General features: G+C 44.1%; 2 protein-coding genes across 9 annotated transcripts in view; both read right to left on the bottom strand.

Annotated features, from left to right (window-relative positions):
• Positions 1 to 13,186, bottom strand: part of IRAK2 (interleukin 1 receptor associated kinase 2) — a 30,849-nt gene extending 17,663 nt beyond the window's left edge. For 2 of the 8 annotated variants that reach the window (XM_083425210.1, XM_083425211.1), the window contains exons 1-2: positions 12,744 to 13,181; positions 8,553 to 8,732 (exon numbers count right to left, since the gene is read on the bottom strand). In XM_083425210.1, coding sequence (XP_083281336.1) covers positions 8,553 to 8,732; positions 12,744 to 12,969 — 406 coding nt within the window. In that variant the 5' untranslated portion in view covers positions 12,970 to 13,181. Of the gene's footprint in view, positions 1 to 8,552; positions 8,733 to 12,743 lie in introns of all 8 variants that reach the window. The other 6 variants (XM_083425207.1, XM_083425208.1, XM_083425209.1 and 3 more) reach the window with 5 other exon arrangements.
• A 2,966-nt stretch (positions 13,187 to 16,152) lies between these two features.
• Positions 16,153 to 20,581, bottom strand: VHL (von Hippel-Lindau tumor suppressor). The gene is made up of 3 exons (XM_083426807.1): positions 20,165 to 20,581; positions 18,761 to 18,883; positions 16,153 to 18,125 (listed from the first exon to the last, which is right to left on the bottom strand). Exons 1-3 carry the CDS (start codon positions 20,376 to 20,378, stop codon positions 17,917 to 17,919), a joined length of 546 nt encoding a protein of 181 aa, XP_083282933.1. The 5' UTR covers positions 20,379 to 20,581; the 3' UTR covers positions 16,153 to 17,916.
• Positions 20,582 to 21,093: the final 512 nt, after the last annotated feature.

The following is a 21,093-nucleotide window of genomic DNA, read 5'->3' as shown; positions in this document are numbered from 1 at the left end:
TTTACATTGATATATTTTTGAGGGGAGAAACAGCTTGAAGATTCATTCGTTCCTCCTTTCCTCCCCGCAGCAACCAAAGACCACGCTGGAAGAAAACTGGTCGCCTGCCCTTCTGAGCATACTTTGGAAATTCCAGAATTACATCATAAAATCAACAACTTAAAAAAATACTGCATGTCAGGAGAGACGGAGAGAGAAAGAGAGAGAATGAGTGAGGGAAAATCACCATATATTGAATTCACTTAAATCCAGTAGAGATTTCTGACACTATCCTCAAGGCAAGGAAGCAATAAAAAGAGTCAAGTATAATTATCTATGATATGACAATGATCCAATGCACCTTGAAATCTTTCACCTGTACCAATTAGTTAATGTTTGCTTTGGATGACTAAGTGTAATCCTATGCATCAGAGGTAGGAAACCTTTCCCAACCTGAGGGCTGCTTTCCCTTCTGGACAACCTGGCAGGGGCAACATTCCAGTAGTGGTCAGGGCCTGAGGTAAGAAGCTTATGTATGTATATTTGATCAAATTAACATAGGTCTTGGGGTTGTTTTGATGTTGAGGGTCCACACTAGTAATTTTATTACCACTAATAGGAGGAAGGGCATAACTATTTATTCTTACACACACATACAGTGGTACCTCGGGTTACATACACTTCAGGTTACAGACTCCGCTAACCCAAAAATAGTACCTCGGGTTAAGAACTTTGCTTCAGGATGAGAACAGAAATTGTGCTCTGGTGGCGTGGCGGCAGCAGGAGGCCTCATTAGCTAAAGTGGAGCTTCAGGTTAAGAATGGACCTCCGGAATGAATTAAGTTCTTAACCCAAGGTACCACGGTATAGCCTTGTACAACCCAAATGTTTTGGACTATAACTCCCATAATCCTTGACCACTAGTCATGCTGGCTGGCACATCTGGAGGAAACGAGGTTGGAGAAGGCGGATATAAAGGTGTACACACACACAGGTATTGTTTGTGCAATGTTTATGCAATCCCCCCCCCCCCCCGCAGTCAAGATCTCACTCATCCAGCCTTTCTTCCCATCAGTACCACTCTGGTTGGCCTAGGCATAAAGATATTCCAACAGAATTGCTAACAGAAGGAAGAAGGTATTGTTACAGACCTTTTAACCCCTGAACCCAGCAAACATTCAAATATAAGCCAGGCTGCCTTACTGATGAAGTAATTGCCTAGAGAGATGGCCATTAACAAAGTGAAGGGTGATGAGCCATTAAGAAACGCATTAGCAAAGCTAAGACTATGTGCCAGCCAGCAAACAGGTGGAGCAGAACACAATGCCAGTTTCTAGGAGGGAGTTTCAGGATTGCATTTGGGGATGATGTAAACTGAAGGGGGGGGGGGGGAGAAGAGTTGCAGTTTGCAAGTGGTGGCAGGCTGGAGAAAGCGGGAGTCAGAGCACAATGTAGGTTGACAGTTTGAACCCAAGGCTGCAGCTATGGGAGAAACCAAACCTGCTTGGACTGCAATGCTTTGAACTCCTCCATTGTAGGCTCAGGTTGTAAATATGTGTAAGTCTCTGCTGTGCCTCATTGTCCAAAAGGAAACTCAGACCTTGGTGGGTAAAAAGCGCCTGAAACTCCCTGGAATCCCACACTGCTGTGGAGATTGGGGGTGGCATGTAACAGTATAGTATGCTGGCTTTGCCGCTTTCAAAAAAATCACGCATGAGCTCTGCTTTTCCTCCCTAGAAGTCTGCAGAGGTCCATAGCGGAGGTGCCTATGTTGAGTCAGTGGTGTAGCTAGCCGCTTGGGCCCCCGGGGCAGGGGCGTTCCCAGCGTTCTCCCCTCCCCCCCCCCCACCCCCAGCTATGCCTCTGTTGAGTTGCACTGTAAGTCTCACAGAGATAGTGATGGGGCAGGATCAAACACAGACCAAGGACATTGGCAAAGCCTTACTTGGCCAAGTTGCTTATACAATTGATTTTTTGACTGAAGACTCAAAAAGACAGGAAAACAATCAAGAAAGAGAAATGTGAAATGAAGATCATAAACTGCAATTCTCATTAGAATTTGCTTTTAAAATATAATTTGTTATTTCGGATTAACACTGTCGAGCTTTTGTTTGCAGGATTGTGGTTTTATTATGAGTGATATTGATACATGTTTATCACTGGTAGGGAGGGTTTGAGTTTTGTCTCAGTTTTATAGTTATGAAATATTCTCTGCTTTTCTTCTTTTTATTTATGTTAACACAATGCGTGTCTGCTATGTTTAGGGAACCTTCACAAAGTCATCTTATTTTTTTTTATACTAGGTCCTGCTGCTGTCAAATTGTAGCGCAAGGAATGAACGGCAATCTCTCAAATTGTGAGGTTGGAGTTGAGGGGAGTATCATGAACCGCTTATTTGTTCAGAGCATAATGAATTAGCTGTAAGGTATCAAAATGAGTGTTTAACCAGTTTATATACTTTTACATACAGCTGGGAACAATTTTGTATAGGAGTTCCATTCCTGGCCCCTGTGTGCATCAGTGGAGAATGCATAAGCCCACCTTGCCCCCATTCTGCCCTGTTACAGTCAATTTAAAAATATTTTGAATATAAAAATAATTTATAATAATTTATTATTAATACCCCACTCATCTGGCTGGGTTTCCCCAGCCACTCTGGGCGGCTCCCAACCGAAAATTAAAAACACAATGCAGCATGAAACAATAAAAACTTGCCTAAACAGGGCTGCCTTCAGATGTCTTTTAAAAGTAAGATAGTTGCTTATTGCCTTGACATCTGATGGGAGGGCATTCCACAGGGTGTTCCTCATCATATAATGAAAAAATAATGATTGCTGTTATGTATGTAGGTGTCAGGAGTCCAGTTCCTGGCTTAATAACACAGTAAGCGTAGGTAATTAAAAAGGAATATTTATTGCAAAAGCAGATAGCTCTGGACAGCTCTGGACGAAACCGCCTACATTATCACTCAAGATGACCCTTCAGAAGAGTCCTTCCGGTTCCTACAGAATATATTGAACCATCGCCCCTTACGTCTCTTGTTTTGCTTCCTGTCGAACAGCCCTCCCATTCAATGACTTTTAGGAGAGATTGGATCAGCTCCAAACTCTTCCAGTTCTGACAGACTGCTTCCATCTCTGTTCACGCCTGTTTGACTTCCTGAGAGCTTTGGCTGTGTTCCAGCCCGCTCTCAGTCATTCCCTTGGTAACTGGCATTCCAAAGTCCGGGAGAGTCTGCGCTGACCACTGTTCAGCCTGCGTCAATTCTAACCCTCTCTGTTCTGCAGCCGGCTGTAAAGTTCCACTAGGAGCTGGCTCATTCCTGACACCAGGCATTGTAGGCCGAAGCTAGATTGTATGCATGACATTGCAGACCTCTTGGGTCATGCATGAACCCGCCTACACTTCAATTGCCATGGACACTGTACTTTACAACGTAAGCAAAAACGTGTGCATCGCTCTTTGCCGTTATTGTTGATGCTTTTTTTAAAAAAAGGGACAATATTTTAATAAACTGGACTTTAACAGTATCTCTCCTGAAGCCAGAGGTTTAAGACTACTGAGGCACTTGCAATCATAAAAGATAATGAGGATCAGTACAACCCTGTGTTTGCTTTCAACATTTTCCTAATTAAGGTACACATCAGGAGCACACAGACTCAGCTGAACTGAGTTGATTCAATACTTTCAGCTGGATCCAAATAAATTTCCCTTGAGGAAAGCAAAGAGGAACAGCAAATATAATTCTTTGGCTGGTGTCTCCGATATTTTTGCAGAGGCCAGCTAGTCCCTCTGCTAAGGCCTTCTTTGTGTGCCCCAAGCCAACACAACAACATTGGTGCAGCTATTGACATCTTTAATGAAGTGCTGCATTCCTTGTAGTGAACTTTAAAAAATCTGGAGAAGAAAGAAACCCCAGGCTGCTAAAGGAATATGAAACCTGGTTGAATAGATCCTCTCCACTATATGCCAAAAATGTTTAGAAGTATAGATGCATGTAAAAAGCAGGAAAAGCTGGTTATTTTTCTCGAAGAGGTAAACTGGCATGCTTTATATGCTAGGATTACTCAGAAACACTGCTCACATTTTCTAGGAGTGAATCAGCATGAATTACAACAGATATTAGAATTCTTTTTTCTGTGCATCAGGGATGAGTGTGCACAGAGAGCAATTTGATTTGGAAAAGTAACTGGAACAATTAAATTCTCAGCATGGGCTGTCAAATCACTGCAATGGTCATACTGGTTGGCCTGTTTAAGGCCTGGGCAATAACGAGTTTCCATTTTTTTAAACGTCAGTTGAAAACTAAAAATAGTTGCAATTTAAATATGCAGTCTCATTTGCACCCTCAAAGTTAGCATGAACAATGAAGCTACTGTTAATGCAGCTTCTTATTTTGTACTCCTAGGTGGATTCCGCAAAAACAGTGGATCAAGACTGGCAGTGGGAAACCCAGTATGGCCCACTAAGCCATTTTCATCAAACCACAATACTTGTTCCACACCCAACATCCAATGAGTTCTAGACTGTGCTTTGCCAAGGGAGGCTTGTTGTCCCCTGGCACAGGCTGTGCTACAGAATTCCCCTTGGGGAATTCCAAAGTGCAGCCAATCCCAGAAAATAGCAGAGCTGCAAGGGGACCTTGAAGTCAGTGCCTGTTAACTGATCGGTGGTAACTTCAAGCACCACTTGACTGGACTTGGATTCTCCTTCCTAGAATGGTTTGCTAGAGTGGGTCACCTGACACCCTAATGACATTAGGTGGCTGATAGGTAGATGAGCCCCACCCACCCACCAAAACGGGCAGCCGAAGGTGGGGGATTCCAGAACCGGCTCAATGGAACCTTAAGTACAACCAGGGCCTTCAAGTTTAGTTGTACAGTGGTACCTCAGGTTACATACGCTTCAGCTTACAGACTCCGCTAACCCAGAAATAGTACCTCGGGTTAAGAACTTTGCTTCAGGATGAGAACAGAAATCATGCTTTGGTGGCACGGCGGCAGCAGGAGGCCCCATTAACTAAAGTGGTGCTTCAGGTTAAGAACAGTTTCAGGTTAAGAACGGACCTCCGGAACGAATTAAGTACTTAACCCGAGGTACTATACTGTACTGTACAACTAACCCAAATCCTATTCTGCTCAGAGGTTAGCACAACCAAATTCAACAGAACTCACTCCCAGGGAAGTGCATACAGGTCTACAGTGTTATTCTGGATGTAACCCAGAATCCAATCCCAACAGTGTGGACAAATGTTCTAGGAAATACCACATACAACAAAGCAGCAAATACATCCTGGGGAATACTCTAGTAGCATATTGCATATTGTGTGTGTGTGTTTTTTGTTCAATGGGTACGTGCTGGATGCATGTCTGTTGTGCTAACTGGGTCCCACTGTGGGTGGGCATCATGTGGGTGACATAGATGCCCCTGTCCCTGACTGATGGAATTTGGCGGTGTATCTAGAGATGGGGAGGGCATACCCAGAATTGTTAAGCTATTTTGCATTTTCTTGTTGGGTGTTTTTCCTTTCTGCACTTGGTCTCAGCAAGTACAGGATAGGGCAGCCATTCCACTGGGATAATAGCAACGTATCTCCCTGACCTCAAAGGTGGATCTATGGGAGTGTGACTGGTTCGGTTGCACTGGGTGCTGAGCTTCTGGGGCACCACAACTGTGAAGTCCAGTGGAAGGTAAGAGGCAGGAGGGAGCCAGATTTCAGCATCACACAGGGTGCCAATGGAATTTGAAAGCACGTCAAAGTGCAAGTAGATCAATAGGTACCACTCCGGCAGGAAGGTAAACAGCATTTCCGTGTGCTGCTCTGGTTCGCCAGAAGCGGCTTAGTCATGCTGGCCACATGACCTGGAAGCGGTACGCCGGCTCCCTCGGCCAATAAAGCGAGATGAGCGCCGCAACCCCAGAGTTGGCCACGACTGGACCTAATGGTCAGGGGTCCCTTTACCTTTACCTAAGGTGCTACTGGGAGAGGGGAAAAATTATTTTGTTTCGACTATGGCAGACCAACACAGCTACCTACCTATAACTAAGATTGTTCTGACAGCCTGATGACACCCGTTTTTTCTTCTTTCACCACCAGAAAGCAATGCTCTGCTGGTAAGCTGCAAGTAAACTAATTGGGGGATTCTAGATTTTGCAACAAAGAACAGCAGCATAATAGGCAAGTCATGAGTCACCACCATCCATTCTTCCTCTAGCTGCTAGTGTCTCACATTAGTATTGAAGGCACACTGCCATATTGTCTAATCACGTTTTGCAACAATTTTTAACCCAGTGGATGACAGATTTTTTTAATGAAAAGACTGAAAACATCCCAGCATGTTTCCTGTCTAATTTTTGAAATTTATCACTATGGGCATTTCTACATGAATGCAATATTTTCCTAGTACAGTGTGTGTGTGTGTGTGTGTGTGTGTGTGTGTGTGTGTAAAAGTTTACAGGAAATTTAAATCAGATGTACCCAATTTGCATCACTCTCAATGGCCACATTCACATTACTGTATTTTTCATTCAAAAAAGGACAATGCAGAGGAATTCATATATGCTATGATGAGCCCAAATGAAAATGGTGTTAACGGAAAATGAGTTAAAGCAAAAGCTGGTCTAAAATATTTCAAATAGAAAATTATTTTCTGTGGTTAGCATGGCAATGCAGCCCTCTTCTTTCCCCTTTCAAAGAAGGGCTACTTCCCTTTCTTAACCAATGTGCAGGTGTCAAAGCAGTGAAGGGGGGGATGAATATCAGTAAACCATATTATTATGTACAAAAAAAATGTATTCGGCATTCACTGAAATACGGATACTGTACTGTAATTGTGAAGGGGCCACACACCTGTGTGTGTGTGTAGCAGGGGGAGTTCCACAACGTAAGGTTTCCACAGAGAAGGCTCATAGTCTGACTCTGGCTTAGCTTCGCAGGAACTGTGGTTAGTTTAAAATCACATTTGGAAGTGTACACTCTCCTCTGGTGTACAAAAGAGGAGTGGGGAGGGAGGCAGCCTGAAGCTTTCTGCGGTTCATGCTCATAATGGAAAACTACACTGTTACATCTGAGCCCAACCCTGGTGTCTATACAGACATACCTAGAAACAATGGTTCTTGTACCCTGGGTATTTATTTTCCTGCTTTTCCATACTATAAAGAGCCCAGGGGAGCCAACAGTAAAATAACAAATTACAATATAATGAAAACAAATGTATCAACAAACAGAAAAAAATAACAGATAAAGAACAACAACCAACTTAACTAAAACTGCCAACCAACAACAGGGGAAAGCAATCAGCCTGACTAACCAAAGGTCTGCCTAAAGAAAACAATTTTTTCATCAGGTAAGAGGGGCTATAAAAGGCCACACTAGGAAGGTATGAATAATAAACAAAACTCAATACAGCAAAAAACATTGCAGTGTTTCCTCAATCGCCAACAGAACTGTTACTGTTCAGGATTCGAGGCAACTACAAATTCTTCAAGGATACAAACTACAATCAGCCCAATTCATTTCCCGCCAATTCATTTCCCAAGCCTTCCATCTTGCTTTTCCAACTAAAACGTAACATTCCACAGACCACTGAGCATGCTCAGACTTCACAGGGCTGGGGGTTTTTTTGGAGTGCATGCCCCGTTTTGTTTTTTAAAAAAATGTTTCATACTTTGGTATATCATGAGCTTTACATAAGCATACAAACATCTTCCACTTGTTTCTCAGTCACCTGGTTTTAGCTCAAAACCTGTCAACACATACCTTCCCGAGTTTGCTGTTAGAGAGAAGCAGTGAAACCCCTTACAAAATATTGCTTGGATTTTTATTTCTGGCAACTGGTATTCAGAAGCGTTACTGTCTCCAACCATCATGGCTAGTAGCCTTTGACAGCCATCTCCTCCATTAATTTTTCTAATCTTCTAAAGCCATCTAGGTAGGTGGCCATCACTGCACCATAGGGAACAAGTTCAAAAGTTTAACTATACAGTGGTACCTCAAGTTAAGTACTTAATTCGTTGCGGAGGTCCGCTCTTAACCTGAAACTATTCTTAACCTGAAGCACCACTTTAGCTAATGGGACCTCCTGCTGCCGCCACACCGCTGAAGCCCGATTTCTGTTCTCATCCTGAAGCAAAGTTCTTAACCCGAGGTAATATTTCTGGGTTAGCGGGGTCTGTAACCTGAAGCGTATGTAACCTGAAGCGTATGTAACCCGAGGTACCACTGTACACTGCGTGAAAAGTACTGACTTTCTTCTGTCCTGATTCTTCCAACATTCAGCTTCACTCATTTCCTGCTCCTTCCCCCTCCCCTTTCCTTTGCATGGCCTCAAGCATATGTACATTTCTTGTTTTCTGTTTGTAGTCTCCTAGTTCTTTGCTTTCAGGGTTCACCTAAGCAGGCTCCCTTTTTGCTTAGTGACCCAATTCTGGCTGCAAAACCAGCAGCCCCTTCTGGAACGGAGTTCAGCTCTAGAAGGAACGACAATGGCAACAGGCGGTGACGAACAGGCTTTTCACTAAATTGTTATAAGCAACTGCTAGGTAGTTCCAGAGAAAGAAGTCCAGCTACTCACAGTTTGCAATTACTTGTGCTGCCCGATAGAGCTGAAGTTCCTGCAGAAGCTCAAACAACTGCTGGACGGTTGCGAGTCTCACTCCCCACCACCACATCAGCTCTCTTGTTACACTGATTCCTGCCTTCTCCATGCACTTGATTTTCCTCAGCTCGGTCTGGTCAGTTATCACATGGGATGCTAAAAGAAAACCAGGCAGATTTGGTTCAGAAGTAAAATCCAAGGCATCACAAGCGTAGCTTAAGTAGAAACACACATTCCCTTTCATACGAATTTGGCACCCATTTTTTTTCTTTTCTTCTGTAATTAGGGCAGGGTTGCCATATGTCCAACTTTTCTGTCTGGATTTTCACTGTTTGAAACATGGCAACCCTAAATTTGAGAGATACAGTGGTACCTCGGGTTAAGTACTTAATTTGTTCCGGAGGTCCGTTCTTAACCTGAAACTGTTCTTAACCTGAAGCACCACTTTAGCTAATGGGGCCTCCCGCTGCAGCCGCACCGCCAGAGCACGATTTCTGTTCTCATCCTGAAGCAAAGTTCTTAACCTGAGGTACTATTTCTGGGTTAGCGGAGTCTGTAACCTGAAGTGTATGTAACCCGAGGTACCACTGTATTTGTACATGTGCAAACCAAGCATTTATCTTTCACATCATTAATCCCTCAAGGAATGTAGTCCAGCAACCCCCACCTCTTGACTCATATTGCACAGTGAATGAAAAGGAAAGTCTCAAACACATCCTGCTGCTCTATACACAAGGCAGCTTCATTCTTTCCGAGGAAGAACAGAAATGTGATAACCCAGGCAAAAATGTTGGCAGCTAAAAGATTCTTAGGTTAATTCAGCCACTTCCGGCTTGCCCCAGGAGGTGGGGTTGCGGGCGTCACGCTCACCCCATGTGAGCGGGGGCTGGTTCGAGAGCAAGGAAATCCCAGGGAATCCCGGGGCGTCCTCCCCCCCCCCCAATCGGCTGGCTGGGGGGGGGGGGCGTAGCTTGCCCTATTTAGTGCCGGCACGAGGAGGCTCGTTCTCTTTTCGCCGGCTAGCCCCCACGTATAATCGGGAGTCCACTACCTTAAATTTCTGTAAAAGGCACCAAACCTGGTGATAGAGATGGACAGAATTAACACGAGAGTCCTGCACTATAAACAGTAGCAAGCCTAGGTGTTTCTATGACAATGCCTCAAGGCTGCAATCTTTGGATGACGTACTACTTCTGAAGCTTCAGAATAAACAGTGTGGGACAAGCAGTTGTAGGATTGCAGGTTTTTGCATCAGAAGCTAGACAGAGGTACTTTTTATGTGAATATTGAATTTTTAATTGGTGTAACCCAGACTTAGTGACCTTAGGGTGCAGGGTAGGCAATTAGGCAATCAACCAACCAATCACATTCAGCCACTGTTTTGTTGTCCCAGGCTAGAATCCCCCTGGCATGGGATCACAATACAAGATTTTCTGAGCAATGTAGCTTGCAAGGACTAATCATTCAGTGCATTAGGAAAGTACTCCATGACACTGACAGGTATGCTTTTACAGGTACCTGCATTTTTCTTCCCAAACGGCTAACAGTAGCTGCAGGGAAGAGAAAGATGACCAAAAAAATGTATTAAACCTCTTCCACAAAATATACTGCACTGACGTAAAAACCCACATGAGATCTAACCTCCCTGGCTTTTCACACTTGGGATGTATAATGTTATGAAGCTGTGGGTTTAAGACACCCTAAATTCCAGATGAAGTTAGTGTTGGAATTTAATTAAGGTGTGCTAGATTTTAATTAAGGCTTCCATGCAAAACTGTGTCAGACTACCAAGTGGTAGAATCTAAGTTGGACCTGTGTGCATTAGTGTTCATTAAGAAATATGTGCTAGAGTCCAGACACTTCTAATCCTTGTAATGCAATTTAGGCAAACTGCTTAAACTGTGTATCTTTTAACTATTTAATCCTAGGCAAACAACATGTGTAAAAGCTAATTTCCTTTGAGATAATAGCCTGGGGGTAATGAGCCATCTAGCACATCAAAGGTGTGGGGCATCTCCCTGTATTACAAAAAACTAGAGCTTAGGTTAGCAAAGGGTTTAGACAGTAAGCCCGAGTTATGCAATGGAGTTAGTAAGCAGTGGGATTGGGGGGGGGGGGGCAAAGGCAGAGGAATGGTTGGTGACTATAGCTGCTGTGGCTATGGAAGAAGCCCAAACCTCTTGGAATGTGAATGCTCTGTGCTCCCTCCATCTAGACTCAGGTTGTATATAGGTGCAAATAAACCATATATCATAAAGACACCACAGTCTCCGCTGTGCCTCATTTCCAAAAGAAAGCACAGACCCTAGCAAGTGTGCCTGGTGCCCCTGGAATCTCACACTGCTCAGAGATTGGGGCGGCAAATAACAATATTTTTAGGACCCAACTTATTTATGTTATTATAAGTTTTTTTAATGGGTTTTAACACTGTGTTTTAATCGCTGTAACCCACCCCAGGACCTTGGGGTGCAGGGCATGTGATAAATAATATAGTTTAGCCAGAGCAGGCTGTCAGCATTAGATTACATCAGTGCTCCTTCGCAATACTGCACGTCAGTGTCAAGGGTCTCTCGAGTTCTGCATCACACTTCCTTTGATGATCAGCCAGACACTTCCCGGAAGCCCATAAAAAGGACTTACAGTCACAGCTCTCACATTGTTACTCCCCAGCAGCTGGTGTTCAGAGACTTTATTCTACCTGTACTGCACACCACTGTGTCTAATATTTTAAAGGTGTAATAGTCTTGGGGCAGAAGATCCATATATTTACTTATGTGCTGTGGAAAGAAGCAGTATTTTCTCTCATCTGTCCTGAATCTACTGCCTATAATTTCCATTGGATGACCCTGAGTTTCTAGTCTTAGGAGAGTGGGATGAGGAAACTGTGGCTCAGTGAACAGAGCATAAGACTCTTAATATCAGGGTTGTGGGTTTAAGCCTCACATTGGGCAAAAGATTCCTGCATTGCAGGGGGTTGGACTAGATGACCCTCATGGTCCCTTCCAACTCTACAGTTCTATGAAGCTGTCTCTGTATCCATCTTTTCCACACCAATATCCCTTCCTCCACAGCCAGGCAGAAAAAGTGGCTTCACACCAAGTCGGCCCATCACTCCATCTAGCCCAGTGCCATCTATCCGTCACACCAGTCAGTATATACTGACTGACAGCTCTCCAGGATTCCAGGCAAGACAGAACCTTTCCCAGCTCTACCTGGAGATGCCAGGGATTGGGAAGTACTAAAACACAGGACACTGACCACCAATAGGTGCTGTTTAGCAGTAATGTTCAGGTGCAGGGCAAGAGCAGTAAGAATTGCGTACAGAGGGCAGGAACAGAGCATGGAAGGACTTGACAAGTTGGATAAATGCACTACAGCTTTAAAAATGCTTCAGATGTATTATTTTGACAGAAGATGTTTTAACAGTGCTTTCAAGTTATATTTTAAATGGATGTACTTCTTTGAAAAAATTGTTTTATCAGTCGCCTCGTAATCTGCTCTGATGCTTTGGAAAGCTAACTCAACCAATGTCTATCTTAACGTTCGATTACAAAGTTTAATGTGACAGTGCACAGTTTAATCCATAAATCTGGGGCCTGTATGATGTGTGGAGTTCTCAAGTGCCGGACATAAGTGCTTCAGTGAAGTATGAAGGGCTGCCACAGGTTCCCCTATTGGCAAGCGCTGTCCTTTCACCTTCCATATGACAAGTGCAGGTGTCCCTATGTTTTAGCTGAACCCTGAATCAACTATCCCTGGGACCCTTTTTTATCCAAGAAGCAACAAATTTCATAGCACCGGTAGAGTTCACAAGCCTTGAATCAGACCCAGCAGCTTGTGAACTCTACCGGTGCTATCCAACCTGTGGCTTTTGGGAGGAGAAGGGTCCCTGGGATAGATTTGATTCAGGGTTCAGCTAAAACACAGGGACACCTGTGCTTGTCATAGATCTATCTATCTATCTCCTTAAAATCAGCACTCCCTCCACCATCGGGGGCTCCGGGTGTGATTCCCCGCTCCCCTTTGCTGGGCCACATCCCTGAACTTGCTCCCGTCGATGGGAGCTGAAGTCCCACAACATCCGACGGGCCAAAAAAGTTGCCCAGGGACTCCCAAACCCGGCGCTGCTGCTCCCCCACCCGCCAGGCGACGACATCCCGGGCTCACCAAAGCGCATCCAGTCGTAGTCGTTGAGGCAGTCCATCTTCTGGCAAAAATCCTCCAGCACCCAGGCGGGCATGCTGTGGATGTAAGGAGACTGCGCAGCAGAACTGCCCAAGGAAAGCGGCGTCGAGGGATATTGCGGCGGCGGCGGCTGCCGCTGCTGCAGGGCCATGTCTTTCTCCTGCTGTGTCACAGCCGCGGGAATTCCCCTCTCTTCTCCTTTGGCCATGGACGGCTGTCCACCCAAAAGCCTGAAGGAGGAAGGAAATGGGTTTCTTTTTTCTCCCTGACTCCAGCCAGCAAACCTGGTCTTCTCGCCCGCCTCCTCCTCCCCGTCTGAAAGAGCCACTCCTCGCTTCTCAAAACTTGTCAGCGGCTTTATTTTTGACTCTCAGACTCCGCCCCGTCCTGCTCCATTTCCCGACGCCGGGGAGTTCTCTCACTGACGTCAGGGCGAGACTGGCTCGCTTCCCTTCTTCGAGGGCTGCGCGCTTGCTCCCACTTTTCGCTCCCGCGGCCGGACTATTAATGAACCGGCTCGCACCTGATTTTTCCCAGCCGATCGGTGCGCAGCAGTAAAAAACAAGGGAGCCTCGACTTCCCTGGCTTCGGGGCATGTGTGGTTTTTAAAAAAAGGAAAGGTTAATAAATAAAATACATAGGGAAGGAAGGAGGTGCACGATTGTGAATAGACGAGCAAATTACAGTATTCTGGCGAGAAACTTAGCTCTCGGAAACAATCAACTGGTTGTGAGTTGAAGGAGTCCTGCCTCGGGAGCTAGTATTGGCGAATCTTTAACTTGGCTGGGGAAACCCAGCCAGACGGGTGGGGTACCTATTATTATTATTATTATTATTATTATTATCGACATCGACTAAACTGAAGTGTGCAATCTATTCTTTTTTAAAAAACATAAAATGGGGAAAATATAAGACAGAAAACAGTAGTGACTAGACGATTTAATTGTGGCGAGGGAAAACTATGCAAGTAACATTCCGCCCAATTTTTCAGCAAGAAGCAGCCAAAGGGTGGCACCAGAAAGGTGAAAGAAAAAATAGGAAAAGCAGCAGCTGCTAGGAAAACAATATAGACTGCAGCCCTCTCTACATTGCTAGAGCAGGCCTCATTCAACCCAATGGGGTTTACTTCTGAGTAGGCATGCATAGGATTGCACTGTTATTGTAGCAAGCCTGTTTTGTTTTGTTTTTTACAATATGAAGCCCATCATTAGATGCAATGGTCAAAACAAGCATATAAACAGAGGAACAAAAAATAAAAGGTATGGTATTAGAATGAAGCATAGTCTTGTTCTAAGCTGTTCACCTATCCATTCTGGTGTATTCAGGACTAGTCCCAATACATTGTATTTACTCGGCTGAAGGGCAAGATGACAACCTTTCCATGTACCAGTCAACCTGATTTGCAATTTAATCTTCACCACAAGTGACAGGCCACTATCCTCCACTACAGCTGAGGACAGCAGGTTAGCTTGGTTAGGATGCATGTGGTACATATAGCTCTGCCCTCCAACACCTCCCTGCCATTCCTCTGCTTCTGCTGCCTGAGGCAGCCACCCCACTGTCTAATGGTAGGACTGGCCCTGATTTAGTAAATCCATCATAATACACCATTTGCTTCTGCATGTAAAACTTTCACACTTCGGATTACAAAAATACAGAAATAATAATAATAATAATAATAATAATAATAATAATAATAATAATTTGTACCCCACCCATCTGGCTGGGTTTCCCCAGTGGCTGGGTGGCTTCCACAAAGACCAAAAATACACTAAGATGTCACACATTAAAAACTTCCCTGAACAGAGCTGCCTTAAGATGTCTTCTGAATGTCAGGTAGTTGTTTATCTCTTTGACATCAGATGGGAGGGCGTTCCACAGGGCGGGCGCCACTACCGAGAAGGCCCTCTGCCTGGTTCCCTGTATCTTTGCTTCTCGCAATGAGGGAATCACCAGAAGGCCCTCGGCGCTGGACCTCAGCGTCCGGGCAGAACGATGGGGGTGGAGACGCTCCTTCAGGTATACACATAAATTGTGTGCCATTAAAATATTCTATGAAAAATATTCCAAATAGAATATTCTAATATTCTACATAATCTAGTACTGATTCACATATTTTTCCCTTCTCCAGCGTCAAGAACCACATGTTAGGAGTGCTCGGCTGTGAACAGTAAATGTGAATATTGCTGATTTTAACCTAATTCTTGCTTATACACCAGGATCTTCATCCGAGATTTCTTTTTTAAAAAGGAGACCGATTCCAGACTAACAGCAATCCATCCATCCATCTTTATTGAGGTCAAAGATAGCACAACCCTAACCATGCCTTCTCTGAAGTAAGTGCTATTGAATTCAATGTGGCTTACTTCTGGGGATTAGGATTGCAGCCATTCCATTTTAGATACCCATGTAATGTTTAAGATAACAAGCACACCAGCCTGAAGTCTAAGACTCTCAAGCCTGCACTGTTTTAAGAAAAGAAAATAGCAAAGAAAAAGGGGGAAATGACTCCTACATTAAAAATGCATCTGAATATCCCTCCATCTGTTCCACAGGCAATCCACATTGAAACATTGGTTAAGAAAAAGAAGAGTTTGGATTTGATATCCCGCTTTATCACTACCCGAAGGAGTCTCAAAGCGGCTAACATTCTCCTTTCTCTTCCTCCCCAGAACACTCTGTGAGCTGAGTGAGACTGAGAGACATCAGAGAAGTGTGACTAGCCCAAGGTCACCCAGCAGCTGCATGTGGAGGAGCGGGGAATTGAACCCGGCTCACCAGATTATGAGTCCACTGCTCTTAACCAGTACACCACACTGGAAGCTGCTCTTCCTCTTGGTCATTTCTGGCAGTTGGCAGACCATTAAACTCTTCATCTCAGGTCCCATGTTGGACAAAAGATTCCTACACTTCAGGGGGACTGCACTAGATAACCCTCATGGTCCCTTCCAACTCTCTAGTTTTATGATTCTAAGGGGAAAAAATCATTGCTAAATAAGACATTGAAAAGGGAGTAACACATTACCACCAACAAAACAAAATACAGTGGTACCTCGGGTTACAGACGCTTCAGGTTACAGACTCTGCTAACCCAGAAACAGTACCTCGGGTTAGGAACTTTGCTTCAGGATGAGAACAGAAATCGCGCAGTGGTGGCCCCATTAGCTAAAGTGGTACTTCAGGTTAAGAACAGAGCTCCAGAAGGAATTAAGTTCTTAACCTGAGGTACCACTGTATATGAAATGAACCTAAGAGTCACACATGAACTTTAAGAAAAGAACGGGCATGCATCCTAGTATTTTTTATTAGCAAACATAATGGCTGCCACCATTGCTTACATATAATAAAGTACCAGACAAAGTAAAGAATGGGGGAAATAACAGTGCTGCAATTAAGGGAAAAAATCCGCTTTAATGCCTCATAGGTTAAAAAATAATAATACATGAAATGGCATTGTATGGAATGCTGAGCAATAGCTAAATACATATTAAAAGCAATGTTTAAATATCAAAATTGCAATTCTAATAATCTGGTCTGGGCAGCTGATATTCTCACTAGGTATTTATCAGAAACAAAGAACCATATAAATCTAACAATGCTCCAAATGTGCCCCAGCATGTTCAAAAATTCAGATACAAAACTGACAGCTTAGCTACTGCAATCTATCTTGCATGGAATTCATATTCACAGACTTTCTTCTTCATTTTGCTATTTTGATTCTTCCTTTAGAAGACCTGGAAGAACACACAGAATCCCCCAAAGAATCCCAGGAACCGTAGGTCTGTTAAGGATGCTGGGAACTGTAGCTCTGTGAAGGGTAAACCTTGTCTCTTCCCTCCTCTGGCAGAACTCTTAAGGGAAAGTTCTGGTTGTGTGCACATATTTGTCTGGCAACATCAAAAGTACAGATTTATCATATATACAGAAATCTCTCAAGCTTTAACTTTTTAGAAAGAAATTTACAAAGTATACAAAAAAATTAGTACACACCTACATCACAAACCAGTGACTTTACAAAAGGTAACAATTTACAACACATTCAGTACACCGTAATGTCTTCAACAAGTTCATTTCACAGTAGTCCTATTAAGATACTTGGAAATAACTGTACAAGATCAACTGGTAAAAATGTTGGGTTGACACCCAAAACCAAAAAAATTTAATAGTTGCAAACACAGGATATTGGAAAATAGGAAAATAGTGTTCCACTGATCATCTGTGTAGCTCAAAACAAAAATACGTTCTAAAGTAGTCAGCTTCATAACTGTTGCCTCAAAATTTTGCAGATAATTTTTAAGAAGGCAATATATAGCTTGGGGAGTGTTTAAAAAGAAGAGTAGCAAAGAATGAGTTTGATGGATTATTTATCGGAACCTCTAAGAGACAGCATATTCTTTTCATACTCACAAAATTCACCTTCAATGCAATAGCAAGCTTTGACTGAGGGTGAAATTGTGATCTGAGAAAAAACTTTGCCTGCACCACAGAGCTGCCAGGCTCTTTCTCTAGCTGAAGTGGGAACGGTAGTAGCTCCCATCACACCAAAATTCCCATAACAGCATAGACAAACATAGGGCAAATGTGTGACAGAATGAAGTTCCTGCACACTGGAAGTATGTTGGTCCACCATAGGAAATAATGACCTGTAGGAAACCGCTGGCACAAGAAAAAGTAAATCCAGAGAGTTCTAATTTACAGTATTCAATCTGAATTATTGGGTGAGGGGCGGGAGACCAAATTGCAGTTTAAGGATAATTTATCATTTGGTATGATAATTAAATTAAAGTTGCCCAAATTCCAAAGAACATACATACAGGGTGTTTTCTAAACACATATATAATAAAATGATATTTTAAATAAGTGGAAAATCACATGAAACGGCTTTTGCCAATCTAATCTTCTATCAACTGACATATGTTTTTGTATTTGGTCTAATGTAAAATACAATTTGTATAGGTTTTCCCAGGACAGGATTTCATTGAGTATTTTCAGCTGCAGCATTCTACCACTCTGCCTCATTGTCCCATGGCTTTGTCTCTAAGTTATGAAGTTACAAGTTCTAAACCAAAACAATGTCTGCTTCCTAAAACACTATGGAATGTTAATGTCTTTTCAGTTCATACAGCAGGTAATGCCTCTTATACCCAACAATTTATTAGTAAGAGTAGTTTTCCACTGATGACCCTTCAACTCTATTCCTTAGCCTATCATTCGTTTCCAGAGAAAGCCGCTGAAGATCCTTCCTAATATCTGGATGATCTTCTAAATCTTCATATAGTGACCGAACAATGTCTAATTTCCTGTAGTCCACTGGTTTTACTAAAGCACGGACAACTTGGAGACATCTTTCCTTCAGAGTGTACACTGCAGAGAGATAGTAAAGTGAGATTTTAAATGTCATGCTGAAGATATTGAGGCATGGATCACAAATACCTGAACACCATAATGTTTTGCTGATCAGTAAGAAAAAGAAATACAATTCATGTTTTTCTTAATCTGATAGACCAGAGATGGGGAAACTGTGGCCCTACAGATGTCACTGGACTACAACTCCCATCCTCACTGACCACTGGCCATGCCAGCTGGGGCTAATGGTAACTGTACTCCAATAACATCTGGAAGGCCTACTCCTGTACTATACAAACATGAAGCATTATGAAGGCACAGAATGAGAAACTATACAAGTAACCTTTAATAGCAGCAACTGGAATACACTGTTTGAGAACCATCACTTTTTAATTTCTGAAATGCCCCATTACTGGCTTTTCTTATGGTTAAGATCAAATGATTTAAAATGATTTGTAACCAGACAGAATTGGGAGCATCTTAAATGAACCTTGGGTAGGTGGGAAGGACTGTTTTGAGGGTGTCACACTGCTACAAATAATCAGACATTTTACTTGATTGTTTTTTAGTCAGATGGGACTCTGACTATAATTGCACAACATTATTCACAGTGTAAAGAGATAAAGACATTAGTATTATAATTGGATTTTTACCTGGTAGTGTAATATTTGCAAATACAGGCTGCCCATTCATATTGCGGGTAGCCACAAACAGCTCTGCTTGGTTGACAAGAAGACTATCATCTGTCCCAGCATCTCTGAACAGCCAAAGATGTTCTAGAAAACAAATCACAAATGAAGTTAGGGCATAAGAGCATAAAAAGAGCCCTGCTGGATCAGGCCAAAGGCCCATCCAGTCCAGCATTCTGTTCTCACAGTGGCCAACCAGATGCCCACGAGAAGCCAGAAATGAAGGGCAGTATAGAAATTTAATAAACAAATTTTAAAAACAAACAAATAAGCAGGATCTAAGCTCAACAGCTCAGCAATGTTTACAGACTGATTCCAAATGGTATGCAACTACCGATGAGTCAAATGTGGTTCACTGAAACTTATGTCTGTAAATGAAAGTTGCAAAAAGAATGCAGAAAAGGCTATACAGTACTGGGTTTAAAGAAAAACAAATGAGCAGCTGCACAGGGATACAGTATTCCTATCAATTATTATTAATAATGATGATATTATTATTTATATCCCATATGACTGGGTTGTCCAAGTCGCTGTGGTCAGCTTCCAACCTAATATAAAAGCACAACTAAACACCAAGCATTAAAAACTTCCCCATACAGGGCTGCCTTCAGATGTCTAAGGAAAGTCATATAATTGTTTATCTCTTTGACATATGCAGGGAATTGGTTCCACAGGGCAGCCGTGACTACCGAAAAGGCCTTTTGCATGGTTCTCTGTAACTTCACTTCTCCAGAAGGCCCTTGGAGCTGGACTTTGGCATCTGGGATGGATATGGGGTTGAAGACCCTCCTTTAGGTATCCAGGGGCGAGGCTGTTCAGGGCTTTAAAGGTCAACAACACCAACACTTTGAATTGTGCTCCCGTCATGCTGGGAGCCAATGCAGGCTCGCAGTCCCCAATCTGGCAGCCGAATTCTGGATCAGTTGGAAGCTTCCGAATCCCCTTTCACATCACAGCTGCTCCCACCGAAAGGAGGTCTTCAGAGATCCACCCAGCTGCGCTCCTCTGCACACAGGAGCGGCCATCCAAACCACTGCCTTCGAGGCAGTCCAGCCCTCCTTCTCCACAGAGGCAACGTGGCCAAACCACCCCACTCTGGTATCCCCCCAATTCCTGCATCTGCCACCCCCCTTTCTAACCCTACTCGGGGCCCTTCCGCTCCCGGCTCCTCGCACGGCCGAGGCCCTTCTAACGTCTGAGGGAAGAGGGAGCAGAAGCCCGGCTGCAGGCACAGGTTTCGCTGGAAGGTTCGTGCCAGGAAGCTCCACCTGTTGAATATCTGCCTGCCTAACCTTCAGGCACCGAAGCAGCGGCGATGCTTTCCTGAGCTGCCCCCGTCGCCCTTCTTCTCCCCGTCATAATACCCACCCAGGTAGCTGTGCATCCGTCGGCCCGTGCCGGGCTTCAGGCTCGGATAGGAGCGCGGCTTCCCCTCGAAGTCCAGCCAGACGGGGCTGACCAGGCGGGGGCTGCGGTTACAGAAAATGACCTGGCAAGGTTCCCGAGTGTTCACCGAGCGCAGGCGCCCCAAGGCCTCTCCTGCCCCTCTCTCCTCGTCCTCCTCCCCGGGTTTCTGCGGCATTGTGACGACTCGGAACCACACGGAACAGCACCTCCGCCGCGCAGCCCAAGTGGAGCGCAGGCCTACCACGCCGGCCCTAGACGCGCGCAAGCAGCCATTGCTTTGTAGAGGCTGAGGGAGGGGGGAACCAGAGCAACACTACGCATGCGCACCCTCAGCGGCCATTGTTTTGTGGGGGAGCCAGAGAGGCAGGCGCCGCCGCCGCCGCTCACTTCCTCTGAGCGCCTGCGCAGTTCGGCGTTTCGTTTGTTTAGGGGAAGGGTCTCTGTTGCGCCCTTAAGCTTCGTGCCAAGCCAGTTTATGATATGGTCATTTCATAATTAGCCATTTTGAAAATGGTAAATTGAGGTTTTTCTTTCTTTTTTTGCGGGGGCTGGGGTGGGGTAAAAGTTCCATTAAAACCGATGAGGGAGGGGAAGGGATTGGAGTGGGATGTTAACCTCAGGAAACAGAGAGGAGGCTGGGGAAATTAGAGTTTCCTCAATGAGTTGCTCTATATGTGTGCGTGTCAAAAGCAGAACGTGGATATGCAAATACGTCTGCAGACGCATTGTATGACCTCTTTTCGAGAAGTACAACAATCCATTGATTTCGAGCACATAGTGATGGTTTCCCATTTAGCTAAGGAGATTTGTATGACGATTTTGGCAGCGTCCTTAACAGTGCTGCCCTATAAATCTCCATTAAATTCAATAGTGCTTACTCCCAGGTTAGT

The sequence above is a fragment of the Podarcis tiliguerta genome, assembly GCF_965153285.1.
Source record: "Podarcis tiliguerta genome assembly, chromosome: 2".
In the NCBI taxonomy this organism is placed as follows: domain Eukaryota; kingdom Metazoa; phylum Chordata; class Lepidosauria; order Squamata; family Lacertidae; genus Podarcis; species Podarcis tiliguerta.
Note: the sequence above shows the minus strand (reverse complement) of the source record. Positions and strands in the feature narration are given on the sequence as shown.

Excerpts from the sequence above, each read along its gene's own strand:
- VHL (XM_083426807.1), bottom strand. The coding sequence starts at position 20,378 with ATGCCGCAGAAACCCGGGGAGGAGGACGAGGAGAGAGGGGCAGGAGAG. Across the intron at positions 18,884-20,164 it reads ACGGATGCACAGCTACCTGG|AACATCTTTGGCTGTTCAGA; the intron begins GTGGGTATTATG and ends TTTGTTTTCTAG. Across the intron at positions 18,126-18,760 it reads TGCAAATATTACACTACCAG|TGTACACTCTGAAGGAAAGA; the intron begins GTAAAAATCCAA and ends ATCTCTCTGCAG.